Raw genomic sequence first — 13,904 nt, forward strand, 5'->3', positions numbered from 1 at the left:
GATCCTTTCTTCCCCCAGCCTGTATTGATACTGGGGGTTACCCCAACCCAGGTGCAGGACCTTGCACTTGGCCTTGTTGAACCTCATGAGGTTCACACAGGCCCACCTCTCCAGCCTGTCCAGGTCTCTCTGGATGACATCCCGTCCTTCTGGTGTGTCAACCGCACCACTCAGCTTGGTGTCATCCGCAAACTTGCTGAGGGTGCACTCGATCTCGCTATCTAAGTCATTGATGAAAACATTAAACAGCACCAGTCCCAGCACGGACCCCTGAGGGACACCACTCGTCACCGGTTTCCATCTGGACATCGAGCCAATGACTATGTATACTTGCAGCTTGAAAGAACTGAAAACTAAACTTCTAAACATACTCAGATTTACATTTACCATTGCTCTGAGTGTTAAATAAGTGAAATATTTTCTATTCAATGTGTTGGTATCACTAGAAACAAGACCAGCTTCTAGTTGTCATCTTAGAAGAAAGGGTATTCTCTTCAGAGTTTGTGCCATATTAAGCATGCTGAGAGGACCTGAAGTTCTCTAAAAATTCCTACAGGACGGTGCCAGTTGAGTTCTTTCAAACTCTAGAAAGTACACAGGTTCCATGTAGTTACGCAATATTAATTAGAAGCCTTCTTTCTTAATTTCTTCAAAAATATTTTGATTACTTGACAGAGAAAGTGGAGAATTCTAAGAACTCTGGACAAAAAACAAAGGTGTGAGAAAGGTAGAGACCACATACAGGGACACTTTCCCCAAACTCATCTGAACTCCTGAGGATGCAGCAAGTCACTGTAAGGGAGCTCAGAGTAATAAAGGATTCCCCTAACTTAGCTGGACAAAACACTGATCTCTTCTTTTCTTCACTCTGTCGCTAGCACAAGGCAGGATAAATGAAAATTATCCCCACTCTTTAAATAATAGGATAAACACAAATACCTAAACCTACCAGAGCTGAAGGCAAATATGCCATGAAGTCTTTCTTGTTTTTTTTCCAACACAACAGCAGTTTATGTGTAACAAATGACATGAACTGTTACTAGTTTCCTGAAATACTACAAATATTTACCAAATGTAATTTCACCATACTCCCAATTCCCACTCTTTGAAAACTAGACAAAACATCAAGCACTAAATATGTGAAGTTACAAGGAAAAGGTCAATTTGCTCTTCTGTGTAAGTGTGGCAATGGATTACTGAACAGTGAGAAGGGCCCTTCCTAAGGGAGAGCGCTGTTCCTGCGAGACATGTTACAGGTCCTTTTGTGCATCCTTAAGAAAATGAAATCACAGCTGTCAGAGGTTGAAAACTTCAGCTACAGAACTAATGAATTGTGAAGTGGACTGTTCATTTCTCCACAATGCTCTAACTTGCATTAAAACAAATTTCCATCTCATTTGCCCACCATTCTTCCAGCCTCTCATAGCATGAGATTTGACAGCTTTAGCCCCCGGTTACCAAGGGTAAAATAGATTTTCCCGTTGGAAAATAATGAAACACATTTTTGATACATTCTTACAAATTCTTAGAATGGCGCATGAAAGAAATCTTCAACAAAAAGCAAAATAACCAAAGACTAATGTAATTGATATAACTGGCATGTACAGAGAATAATACGTAGTTGTAGTTTCACTCTAACTTAATCTGAACTGAGCTGGACCCTGTCTTATTTTCTTGTATATATGCGTATTTTCTGTACACTATTAATCAACTGAATAGCCAGCTTCTTTTCTTGATTTACATACATACACTGAAGAGAAAACTGAATGAGAATAACTCATTTATCAGAAATTACTTACCCCCCTACTTTAGGGGGTTCTCTTCTAGAGGGTTTAACCAGTTCCAGAGCATTTTGAACTAAGAGCTCAGAAAAAGTTTATATAAATTCCTGCCTTGTAACCCAGTCCCCACTGAAAGAACTGCTGATAAATTGTTTCACCTGCTGAAGTCTCCCTAAAAAAGCACAAAACAGGACCAACTAAGCAGAAATCTAATCACACTTAAATGTAACTAGAAATTAAGTGCAACTCACTTGGGGGAAAAAAGCAGATGAAGTAGCCCAAAATACTGAACCTTACAATTATATGACGACAATATGGTTCACAATACATGTAAAACCATAGATTCACCAATTCATTGAGCTAATTAATTACATAATCATAGAATCAGAGAATCATTTAGGTTGGAAAAGACCTTTAAAATCATCAAGCCCAACTGTTAACCTAACACTCACTACTTTCTGACAATTTTTAGGTCCAAAAATACTTTTTCAAGCATTATATAGTGTGGTTTGTTGGTGGCTTTTTTGTTTGGTTGGTTTTAGTTTTGTTTTTTTTTTTTAAAACCATCCTCTGTAGTTAAAATGAGCTACTTGACATGAAAATATTTCTGGTATGCTTTCTCTCACAGAAGAAATGTTACAAACTCCTTATCTCAACTCAAAGTGACTGCTGCTACCAGCTATGGTTTGAAACCCAGTTAAATTTTATTCTTTGTTCCTTCAGGAAGATCAAATGACCCTGGCTGGCACAAGCAGATGGAGTTTACCAGACCATGTACTGTAAAATGTGGCTCTGTGCAAGTTTGAAATACAGCTGAAAACTAAATGAAAGCAACGGAAAAATTTTAAATATGTTATGTCACAAAGGTGATGTATCTTAATTACCCTACCAGTGACATCTTAAAGCACATCAATACATCCTTCAGTGACTACAGCTTAGCCTATGATTATGTTTCAGTGAAGGATAATCCATCTCTCTGGGAAAGAAAAACAGTGCAAAACCAAGAAGTTACCTGTCTTACAATGATCTCAACTTACAATCTTTAGAAATCTTTGGAAGAGGAGGAGGAAGAAAATCAGAGATCTTATTTTTCCATTTTGTCTAAACTTAAGTTTTAGAATGAAACCCACTGACTAATGAGGCAAACCAGGCAAAGGTGGACAAGTTTTCTATATTTTTTTTTCCTCCCTGTTATATGGGGAGAGAGAAAAGTAGGACAGAGACCAAATTATTTCATTATTATTGAACTTAATGGACTTTAAAAGACTGCAGATCAACCTCATGAATTATCATGGCTGAAACCAGACAGATTATTTACATCATTTACTGATGAGTGTATCACTGTATGTCCTGAGATGTATTTTATTGCTTTTCAAGATACATTTACTTCACTGTAATAGTTTTCATGCTGGAAGTCCAGTCCTGTCTGATAAACACCAATTAATATGAGAGGAAGCCATTGTGACAGAATGACAAAGAATGTCTGCAATTAAATGATTTCCACAAACTAAGGAACTGTTTTTCTTTCACTTTGTTACATTATGTAACAATATAATTCTGTAACATTAACTATGCCCGATCCAAGATTTGAATTTGCACAAGTTCAGGAAAAAAAATTATGTATTTTGATATAGTATGTTCTACTTAGAACTTTACATGGCAAATGTATGGCCCTGCTCCTGACCATCAGTTCACTATTCTGCCTGCTTCTCCTCCCTCCTGCTCCTGATAGGATTTTTTATGGAAGAGATGTGTACTTTGTTTTCCCGTGGTTAGAGAGTCTGAGTTGGTGGAAAATCCCCCAGAGCCTTTTCTCCTTCAATTATAGGGATCAGTCAATATGGTTTCTTTAGGGAAAGGATAATTACTTGCATTTCTGCTTCTCAAGACTTTATTAAAATAAATCTATTTATATCACTCTCCAGAGACTTTGGGAGTTGATAACTGTATTGTTAAGGACAGATTATTTTATGAGTCGATGCCACAACATGGGAATTCTTTAAACATCTTTTCCACCAGGAGGCTGAGGAACTGAAACAGAATATTCAGGAAAAAGATGTGAAAAGGCACAGGCAGCTGACTTTGCTTCCATTGGCAAAGCCTAGACAACTTGAATTCTGACATCTGTTCATATCATGGGAGAAAGCTGAGACCCAAAAGCTGAACTACAAGCGAGATCTCTACAGAAATAAGGTTTCCATGCAAAAAGTGAAAAAGTTATTTGGAAAAAAAATCTTTACATTTAGTTGAAACGTGCGTAAAACTCACAAACACAGTAGGTTAAATGCAGGAATTAAAATAAGATCAATATTAATTCTAGAACTACATTTTTTGCACAAGGAAGATAGTATATGTAACACATTTGAGAATACACATGGATTCTAATTTTTAATCTTTGTTTTAAATTTTCCAAAAATGTAAGTATGACCTTTTAGAAAACCTTCCAAAAAGCATCAGTTTGAGCATTAGTTAACAAGCAGCCAGCGCACACGTCCCGGAACGCAGTTAGTTGTAGTATCTTCTTCTGCTTTAGTTAGCTAGTAACCCAGGCACAACCCCTGCCACCACTCCCTGAAAAAACCCTAACAGTACTTAAATGGACAGCATGTTTTATACTAAATAAAGCAGTATAATAGATTGTATTATCATTTCTACATTGAACCAGTATTTCTTCTCTGGGGACACTGAAATATCATTTCAGAATTCTTTTAGGTAAGTAGTAAGCTTTTAAAGCAGAAAAATCATCTTTGCAAGTTACAAAAGTAACATGCATCATTTTGAACAGGTGAATGCCTGGCTGTGTAGCTGGTGCCAAACTCAAGGGTTTGGCTTCTATGATCATGTGAGAAGCCAGGCTTGTTGGGAGCTGATGGGATTCACCTGACCAAGTGGGGCAAGAGCATCTTTGCCAACAAGCTGGCCAGACCTGTAAGTAAAGCTTTAATCTAGACTCTGGCGGAAGGGGATGGAGTTTTGAGCAACACAGAAGAGCCAGGGGCTGCTGAAGCATTAGGAACCAACAGGGAAACACCTGTGAGATGCTGCAAGGAAATTTGGGCTTGCTCCTCTGAAAAGGTGACACAGTCAACAGCCCAGCTGAAGTGCCTCTATACCAGTGCATGCACCAGGGATAACAAACAGGAGTTGGAAGCCACCGTGCATCTGGAAAGCTGTGATCTAATCGATAACACTGAAAATTGGTGGAATGAATCACATGACTGGAACACTGCAATCAATGGCTATAAACTGTTCAGAAGGGACAGGAAAGGAAGAAGGGGGGGTGGGGGGTGTTGCCCTCTATGTAAAAAAAAGTGGATTAAATGGATAGAGCTGATATTGAAAAACAGCGATGAACAGGTTGAGAGCTTATGGGTGAAAAAACAGAAGTCAGGCTAACAAAGGAAACCTCATGGTTGGTGTTTACTACAGGCCACCCGATCAAGAGGATGCTGCCAAAGCATTCAACTACAGGAAGCATCATACCCCCAGGCTCTGATCCTGCTGGGGAATTTCAGTCACCCTGAACTGATGTGTCTTTACTTTTATATCCTATATAAGACTCAAGAAGTCGATTTACTTCTTAGAACGTTTAAAAGCTTTCTCCTCTCATCATTTGTTAGTTCAAAAATCTACAGTAAGATTTAAGTTGCTATAAACTCTATCTTTCAAGCTCTAGTGTAGATGATGACTTTTTTAGATCACGGCTTCTCAAAAAAAAGAGGTTAGTTACAATCTTTTCACATCAGTTTTAAGAACAAAAATATAAAAATTTACTCTTCCCAAATATTGCAGATTGTGCATTAACATTATTATCCTTGATGTATTTTTAGGTTTTTGAGGCATCATCACCCCATAGCAGCACTTACTTATCACTTTCCTGATTTGCATTTTCTAGAGATAGTCTCAGAAGCTGAGATTTTGTAAATTTCCTCAAGTGTTATGAAATATATCCCTTCCAGCCCTCCAAGGAGGATTCCAACACAGATCTTCAAGTAAACAAAATCTGAAACTGTGAAATATAGAATGGACCAAAAGCAACTCTTCTTTCTTCTGATTTGCAGCAATTCTTTCACATTTGCTCTATGGTATTTCTTTCACACCCCACTTCCAGAGACTGTTTTTCCTCATACCTGCTCTCTTCCAAACATTCCTCTTTCATCACTCCTTACCACATTAGTTCTACAGAAAAACATTTTGATTCCATAAAGAATATCTATTTTCCTAATGCATACAAGAATCCCAGAATAGGAATGAAAAAATAATATTTAGGTTGTTGATCCAAAACTTAAACAGCAATAAAGAAAAAATTAGAAACAAAAGAACTCTATAGTTGCTTTCTTTGAAGTTGCAAGCAGAACGTGGGACTACTATCATCTCAAATGCAGTCACGCCACAAAAATGTTAAAGCTTTGGAACACAGCAGTGTTCAAATGGTTCAGAGTTACTCAAATGATTTTGATCCATATATGATATACCTACTTTTCTTCTAAAGTCACACCTTACCTTTGCCTCCGTACTGTTCTGGTGGCAGGTCATAAGGTACAGGAAAATATGTTGCTGAATCATTATTTTCTGAAAACATTTTCCCTCTCACGTGGAAGTAACCTTTGTCCAATCCCTATGAAGGAAGGGAAACAAACAGAAGAAAGACTTATTAGTTTTGGGGGAAAAAGACAAACCTAATCCACAATAGAGTCTTTCTCAATCAGAGTTATTTTAATAAACAAAACGTTTTGTCTCCATTACTGAGATTAGATACTTCCTAAAGCACCTTCCTGTCTTAAGAACTCAGCTTCCCATATTACTATTTCAGGCTCTTCTCTTTTACATTCGCTGGCTTGGCCCCACAGGTGGGTCCACATTGGATATGCTCTACCTTCTCAGTCACTTACAGATATACCAATCTATTTCCATATTCACTACGTAAAAATGCTTGTAGCCTTGCTTTTGTGAGCAATTCTATTCAAATTGCCTAAGGTCTTTGCTAGTACCATACACGCAGCATATCTCAATACAAAGTGTTGCTTCTTTTGCATAAATGCTTATGGATGGTGAAATCAAATTTTAGTTATTAAACAAAATACTAAAATTTATTAAAGACTTCCTCTTTGCTGTATAGTTTCATCCTGACCGTATTAGATGTTCAGTGTGTTTCATGAACTGAATTAAAATTGAACTTGTGATACAGAAACAAGTCTTCAAACCCATGCTTTTCAGATATCTTGGGTAACACCATCCACATACGCTCAAAAAAAGAGTGAAGATTTGAAACTGCTTGCATAAAAGTTTCAAAGACTACACTTATATTAGAATGACAGTGGATTTCAAAAGAGTTTAAGGACTTTAAAAAAAAGTATAATGCAATACAAGGGCAGATAGATTTAAAGCAATTCAAGTAACTTTGGCAGATGATATTGCTTAGCCACTTTTCCAGAGAAAATGGATCCCGTTCATCAATTGTAATGAGTTATACAAAAGCAAATCTCTAATACTGAGATTTCCAATAGCCTGTTGTCAATCAAGTACAATTTGATTAGAATAGACTAAAAGTTTAAAGGCTATCCAGCTTTTCTTATTTCTTTCTAAGAGATTGCTAACAACTGTATTTTTCTTTCTAAAGTCATAGAAAGTTTGGGGTTGAAAGGGACCATTAAAGGTCATCTAGTCCAACCCCCCTGCAGTGAGCAGGGACATCTTCAACTAGATCAGGTTGCTCAGAGCCCCATCCAACCTGGTCTTGAATGCTTCCAGGGATGGGGCCTCCACTACCTCTCTGGGCAACCTGTTCCAGTGTTTCACCACCCTCATTGTAAAGAATGTCTTCCTTATATCCAGTCTAGATCTACCCTGTTTTAGTTTAAAACCATTAGCCCTCCCTGAACCTGCTGGTCATGTTTCTTTTGAGGCAGCCCAGAATATGGTTGGCATTCTGGGATGTGAGTACACATTGCTGGCTCATATCCGAATATTAACTCATATTTTATCCAAGCTGTAGGATCCATCAGTCCATGTTTTGCTGGATTACTGCGTTGTGTTAGTACAAGCAAGCTTCTTGATTACCACTAAATAATCCCATTTTATTCAAACATACATGCTGGCTCAATTAATAGTCCCATCTACATACAATACTTTTACCGCACTGTAAGTTCTTCCTTACTGAAGTTTTACTTCATCAAATATTAACAAAGTAAGTTGGAGGAAACAACATTCACATGACCACACAAAGCATGGGATACAAACCAGCTTACATCTTTTTCTTTCATATTCAACAAGCATAAAAACAAAGAAAAGGGAGAGCTGCCAAAGGAAACGTCAAGCTGTATTACAGCAGTTCTAGCAAGTCAGTTCAAGAAGCTCCTTTAGAATATAGATGCTTTTTGTCTTATGACCCAAAGTAACAGGAAACTACTAGTTATGATGAAAGAAACAGTGTTATTTCAAAGACTAGGTAAAAGCCACTACCTTTTAAATGAAAGAAGAGGGGAAACAAACAAACAAACAAGGTCCATGCTAGAGGATAATGTGAACAAAGACCCATTTTAAACTTCCTATTCTTTTACCATTAATGACACTAAAGTGACTTATATGAGGTTTGATTGCCCCAAGCACCTGTGAGCTTCTCTCGTCTTCTGAAATTTCTGAAAGAAATATGAAATGGCAGAGAAGGCTTCTCTGATATATTGTGTGTTGGTTCTAATTCTACAATGAACTTCATATGCATGTCTGATCAAGAGCACTACAGTCACACGGTTGCCTGCCACCATCTATGTTTGGAATTTGTATAACCATTGCTATCAAAGCACATAGCATAGAACAATACCTACTTCAGCTTCTATGCACATACATAGCAGTGGGTGCTTTTCACACAAAGTGAAAGAAAAAAGCACCACTTGTAATCTCGTTTTCTTTCCTGTTATCCATTTTCTTTTTCAACCCAGTGATGTTTTTGTTTCTGCTTCATTCCTTCCACCCTCTGTGCCCTGTAAGTACTTCAGTGTGTTTCTTTTCAGTCATTTGCTTCCTTCTCTTGTTCTACACCTTTGTTTTCCTCTTCCTTGTTCATCCTCAGTAGTCACCAGTTGTATCTTCCCCTCCTCAGTCTTATTTCTTTGATGCTGCCCTCCAACCTCACTGGACTCCATCAGTTGATTCCAAAATTGTTTTATTTGTCTGTCAGAAATTAACTTGCAGAGATCTTCCATACAGGAAATGCTAATATAAGAAAAGATATTTATTTTTCCTCAAAACATCCTGGAGTAAGAGTCTAGGTTATGGAATACATTCTTTAATATGGCTTTCTGAGAAGTTTCACATGCTTTTAAAAATAACTCTCATGTGTCTATCTTCACACAGAAGATCACACAGAAATGGAAACAAGTCACACATTTTGTCTGTTTTGAGCATTTTCTGGATGTTGAGAGCTCTCATTGCTGTTTCCAAAAAACAAACCAGCAGGACCTTGCCTAAAAAAATTCTGCCTGCCTTGTAAGTTTTCCTCAGCCATATTCTATTCTTTCAGAATTTTTCCCTCTTGACTATATTTTGTTCTTTGACTGCTGCTCACAGCAATACACTTTAAAATGTTAAGAGATACATTTCTCAGTTGAGAAAGTATATTTTTTTTGTACTTATGAAACTTTAGATGTTATTGTGGATTCTATTAGTGCCTTAGCATCATACTTTGTAAAAGTAGGCATTGGGAGGAAGAATGGGAAAAGGAAGTAGAACAGCTTTTAAAATTCTGCTTTCCAGCCTTTTGTGCCCCAAACACATGGCAGATTGCAGACTATGAAAAAATAAAAAAATAAAAAATCACACAAGATAGAAGTTAAGAATTGCTAACCCTCATCCAGGAGACAGCCGATTATTCCACTGAGTGATTATGGGACTATTCTTTCCCATGCCAGCAAACAGAAAAAATCCAGCTCTTTGGTAAAACTATTTAAAAACTCACTAGTTTGGGCAGTAAAGAACTAAGGATGCACACAAACTTTACAGGGACCATTCTCCTCCAGCCAGGAGAATACACAATGAAATCCTTCCTCAACATTGAGGTGTATTTATTCAAAATGGAGCTTTACTCAACTGTATCACAACTTTTTTTGTAAGAAGCCCCCAGTGACAAGTTCCTTGGCTTGGAAAACATGTCTCTGGATGTCTTTTCCACTGAAGCTTAAAAACCTTGTAGCAGTTCTGTGAACACTAAAAGCAAGGTTTAACATCCTGAAGTCCACATATAAAATCTTGGTTTACCTATACTGTATTTATTCCCTCCCTATTTCATACAGGATAGAGGACTTCATCTGAAACTAGAGAAGTCTAAAAAGAAAGCAGTACTACATTACTTTGGAAGTTAACATTACAGTCAAAGAGCTTAACCTACTTTATTTTGGTTCTAGTCTAAGTTGCGCTATGACTGAAGGTGCTTGGTTCAGTTGTTTGAACTCAGCAAAAATTAATCAGTTCAGTTCTGATGGTCACATACACACATGAGAGCTGGCTGCTCTCTAACCCAAATTCATCCTGTACACCTATCCCCACAGGCAACTGTAAGAGTATTTTACTCATTACCAGTGAGTATTCATCACAAAATACAGCATTTCAGAATCTGAAATTCTACCATTAGTTTTCTGTGACTGATTATCTAGATATAATTGTAGCATCTGACAGCACTAGGTAGGCAATCATGGGTAAGTGCTCAGTTTAATAGCAACTACTATATTTCTCCAAGTTAAAACTTCCAAAAACTGATTGGTTAGTACCATATTCTTCAACAGACCTTTTAGATGATTTAAGTATTCCACAAAATTTTATACCATTTTAAGGGTCAAGGTCAGTTTATCTTACAACCTTATCAGACACGGAAGCTGTGAGGAACTATTTATTTAAATAGCTTTCCATTAGACACTTCCAGGATTTTTCAACCAAAGTAGTTACTGCAACATTCTTCCTAGAACTCAAAACTGTTAGGTAATGGGGTTGTCTCAACATGTTTTACATGTTAAAAATGTAATTTATTCCAGCCTCTGGAAAGGAATCCCCAGCAGCTAAAAAAGCAAGCAAAATACGAGTGAGAGTGAAGATGTAGGAGGTGAGAAACAGAAATGGAGATAGAAGGGAAATGCAGTTCAAACACAGGACACGATCTTGTCTAAAAACATTATTTTTTAATCAAGAGAAGCTTGTGATCTAATGTCAGCATCAGCTGATTTTTCCCTAAACACTAAAATTGTAAATGATGACAGCTGCTGCTATGTTGAGAACAACCATTCAACGTATTTCTGAGAGTCTGCATTAGCACACCAGGCTAAGACTCATCCTAAAAGCATAAGTTTTGGAAGCATTTTAAAAACCAGACAAAAACTGGCAGTCAACAGATGGCAAGTGAGGAACGATCGACTTCCAAATTTGTATTCAGCAAAAAATAGAAGGTACAAACCACAGAGCCAGCAGAGATTTTAAAATTAGGAATATTAAGTGTGTGCTGCATCAGTCCACCAGGGTAGCGTGGCCGAGCGGTCTAAGGCGCTGGATTAAGGCTCCAGTCTCTTCGGGGGCGTGGGTTCGAATCCCACCGCTGCCAGGAATGTTTTAATGGTTGGACTCTATGATCTTAAAGGTCTTTTCCAACCTAAACAATCCTATGATTGTAAGTCTTAGCTTCCACGAGAATAACCTTGTAATCAAACTGCGTGAAACCACCTGAAGAAACAACTATCAGAAATCGGCATAAAAAAAAAATAACCAGAGTGTACTCTCAAGGCCTAGGAACACTTGGTTATGTTTCAAAGCAGTTCCTCTAGTTTGTATTCTGTAAATTTAATTGCAAACAAACCTTTTAAAATCCAGATTCTAAAAATGTTAGTCTATTCCTAGTTCTCCATTATCTTCACCCAAGACTACTCTGCTACAGTATGTTAAAACCAACAAAAGTCTTGACAACCAGACCAAGTTATCAAAGTACTTTTAATGCAGAGTTAACTGCAGGGCATATACATAGTATAGATCCACAAACTAAGCATGACAACTTGAATATCAGATGACTGCATGTACATAAAGCAAGTATTAGTATTTGTCTCTCCTACTACCTCCTTGTTATCAGGTGTCTCTGCAGGCACTTCCCAGCAAAGATGGGAAAGACAGCTGCTATCCCTCTTCCCGCTTTGCTCCCATAGACACCATAGCATGTGACTACTGACAGGTGACTTGTTTTTTTCTGGTAGCCAGTCTTCACCGTTAAGTATCAGTATTTAGGAAACTGGGAAGAAAAGAACTAAGTATTCTCTTCCAAAGTATGTATTAAGTGTTACACATATGCTTGCAAGTTTTATGTGAGCTTCAGTTAAGCTGCGTTCTAAGAGGTCTGAACCTCAAATATGACTATCACATGCACACTGGCAGATTTTAGTAAAGCCACCTGTATAGGAGCACATTATTTGTGTGCTTTCTGTAATTTATGTAAGACAAATAAGTGTTGTGAGGGCTGCACACAAAGCATCTTTATATTGCATACATTTTAACGATGCTGTTTGACAAAAATCAAACTAAACTTTATCATGAAGTGTGATATATTAGAATTATGTTTCTTGTATACACATTCCTGTCAATTCTGAATGAAAAGATAGGCTAATCTATTACACATCACTTTGTAAAAAATACAGCAGGCCAACAGACTTAGTGTGGAAAACCTTGAGAACAACATTGTGTCAGATTTATATTTGGATCTGTTTCTCCAGATTTATACCTGCATCTTCTGTGCACCTTTGTCCCTCCACTCATTTACTACCTTCCCAACCCAAATGACACAGAAGAAAAAAAAAAAAAATAGAGAAAAGCAGTAAGAACAATCAATCTCCACCCTAGGAGCAGCTGAGCAGGCTAAGGACTCTTCAGCCTAGAAACAGATAAAGTCTATAGAAAGAGTGCTATGGAAAAGGTGAAATGACATGGTTATTGTGCCTTTCAATGAAACTAATTTTCAGAACACTGTGCTTCATGTGACATTGTTAACTTGTGGAACTCAGCCAGACCAGACTGTGAATGCTAGAAGCTTACAGGCATTATAAGAGAAGAGATGTTCACAGAAAAGGCTATAGCCTCCAAGTCAAGAAATCTTCAGGGATGAACTACTACATACATGCCTGCCCATTATACTTTTCCATAAGCATCTGCTTTTGGCTACTGAGAGTTTTGAGATGTGCCTTTGATATGACAAAGTAAAGCCTTCTACTCCCCAGACAGTGGCTACCTTTAGAGTAACCAGTGTGACAAAAAGGCAAAGATGTCAGGGCTTGGCTTTACCATTTATAGTGCACAATACATTTTCCTCAGCTAGGTCCTAGCCATTTACGCCTATTTTCATCCAAAACTTTATTCTCCAAAGTAAAGGAGTCTTCTCCAAAGGCTCTGGTTCTAAAATCAGGACAAAAGAAGGTTATCTCAATGCGATCCTACACTCACCTCCCTGCTCTCTGCCCCCTTGAACTTGACCTTCCTAGTTCTTCCTTCCATCAGCACTCACCTGATCATGCTGAGCTGGTTCCTGGAACAAGACTTTGAAAACAGTGCAATTTGATTTTGGCAGTTCTGAGCTGGTTTAAAGCACAAGGAATCCACTGATCACCAGTGCCAGTACAACTAAGGGAGTGAAGATAGCCATGAACACGCTACAGTCATGGTAGGGCCAACTGACAATGTAGTTCCACGTTAACCTAATGTACTGCTTTGACATATTTGAGATAACTACCTGATAAGGCAGGTTGGAATCTAGTTTAATTCTCTAATAGACTAATCTGCTGAATCACAGAAATACAGCAACCTACTTGTCACCAGAACATGATTATGAGTTGCAGCAAAGCTTCACTATATATTATTCTTCCTAAGCTGAGGGCCTACACCTGCAGCAGTTGTGGGTTTAAGGAAGACAGGCCTTGAACATCAAAAAGAATGACTGCCACAATCCTAAGATTGTCAGTCAGCATCCCTACTGCAAATCTGAACTCACCCTACAACTACTCAGTGAGATCAAGATCTTGGCCAGGTTTGTATGAGCAACTTTTGTTGTTTTGATCCACTGTATGTATAGATATTGGATTAATTTACTCTAATAAGTAACGACTTAAA

At 37.8% G+C, this 13,904-nt stretch overlaps 1 protein-coding gene and 1 non-coding gene across 2 annotated transcripts in view; one reads left to right on the forward strand and one right to left on the reverse strand.

Annotated features, from left to right (window-relative positions):
• Positions 1-13,904, reverse strand: part of TDP1 (tyrosyl-DNA phosphodiesterase 1) — a 50,677-nt gene that overhangs the window by 6,005 nt on the left and 30,768 nt on the right. The window contains exon 14 of the mRNA XM_009649344.2: positions 6,285-6,399. Within this exon, the coding sequence (XP_009647639.1) occupies positions 6,285-6,399 (115 nt within the window). The remainder of the gene's footprint in view (positions 1-6,284; positions 6,400-13,904) is intronic.
• On the forward strand, positions 11,283-11,364 carry TRNAL-AAG. Its single transcript has one exon. It is a non-coding gene; the product is annotated as a tRNA-Leu (tRNA).

This window comes from Egretta garzetta, unplaced genomic scaffold (assembly GCF_000687185.1).
Source record: "Egretta garzetta isolate BGI_Z169 unplaced genomic scaffold, ASM68718v1 scaffold182, whole genome shotgun sequence".
In the NCBI taxonomy this organism is placed as follows: domain Eukaryota; kingdom Metazoa; phylum Chordata; class Aves; order Pelecaniformes; family Ardeidae; genus Egretta; species Egretta garzetta.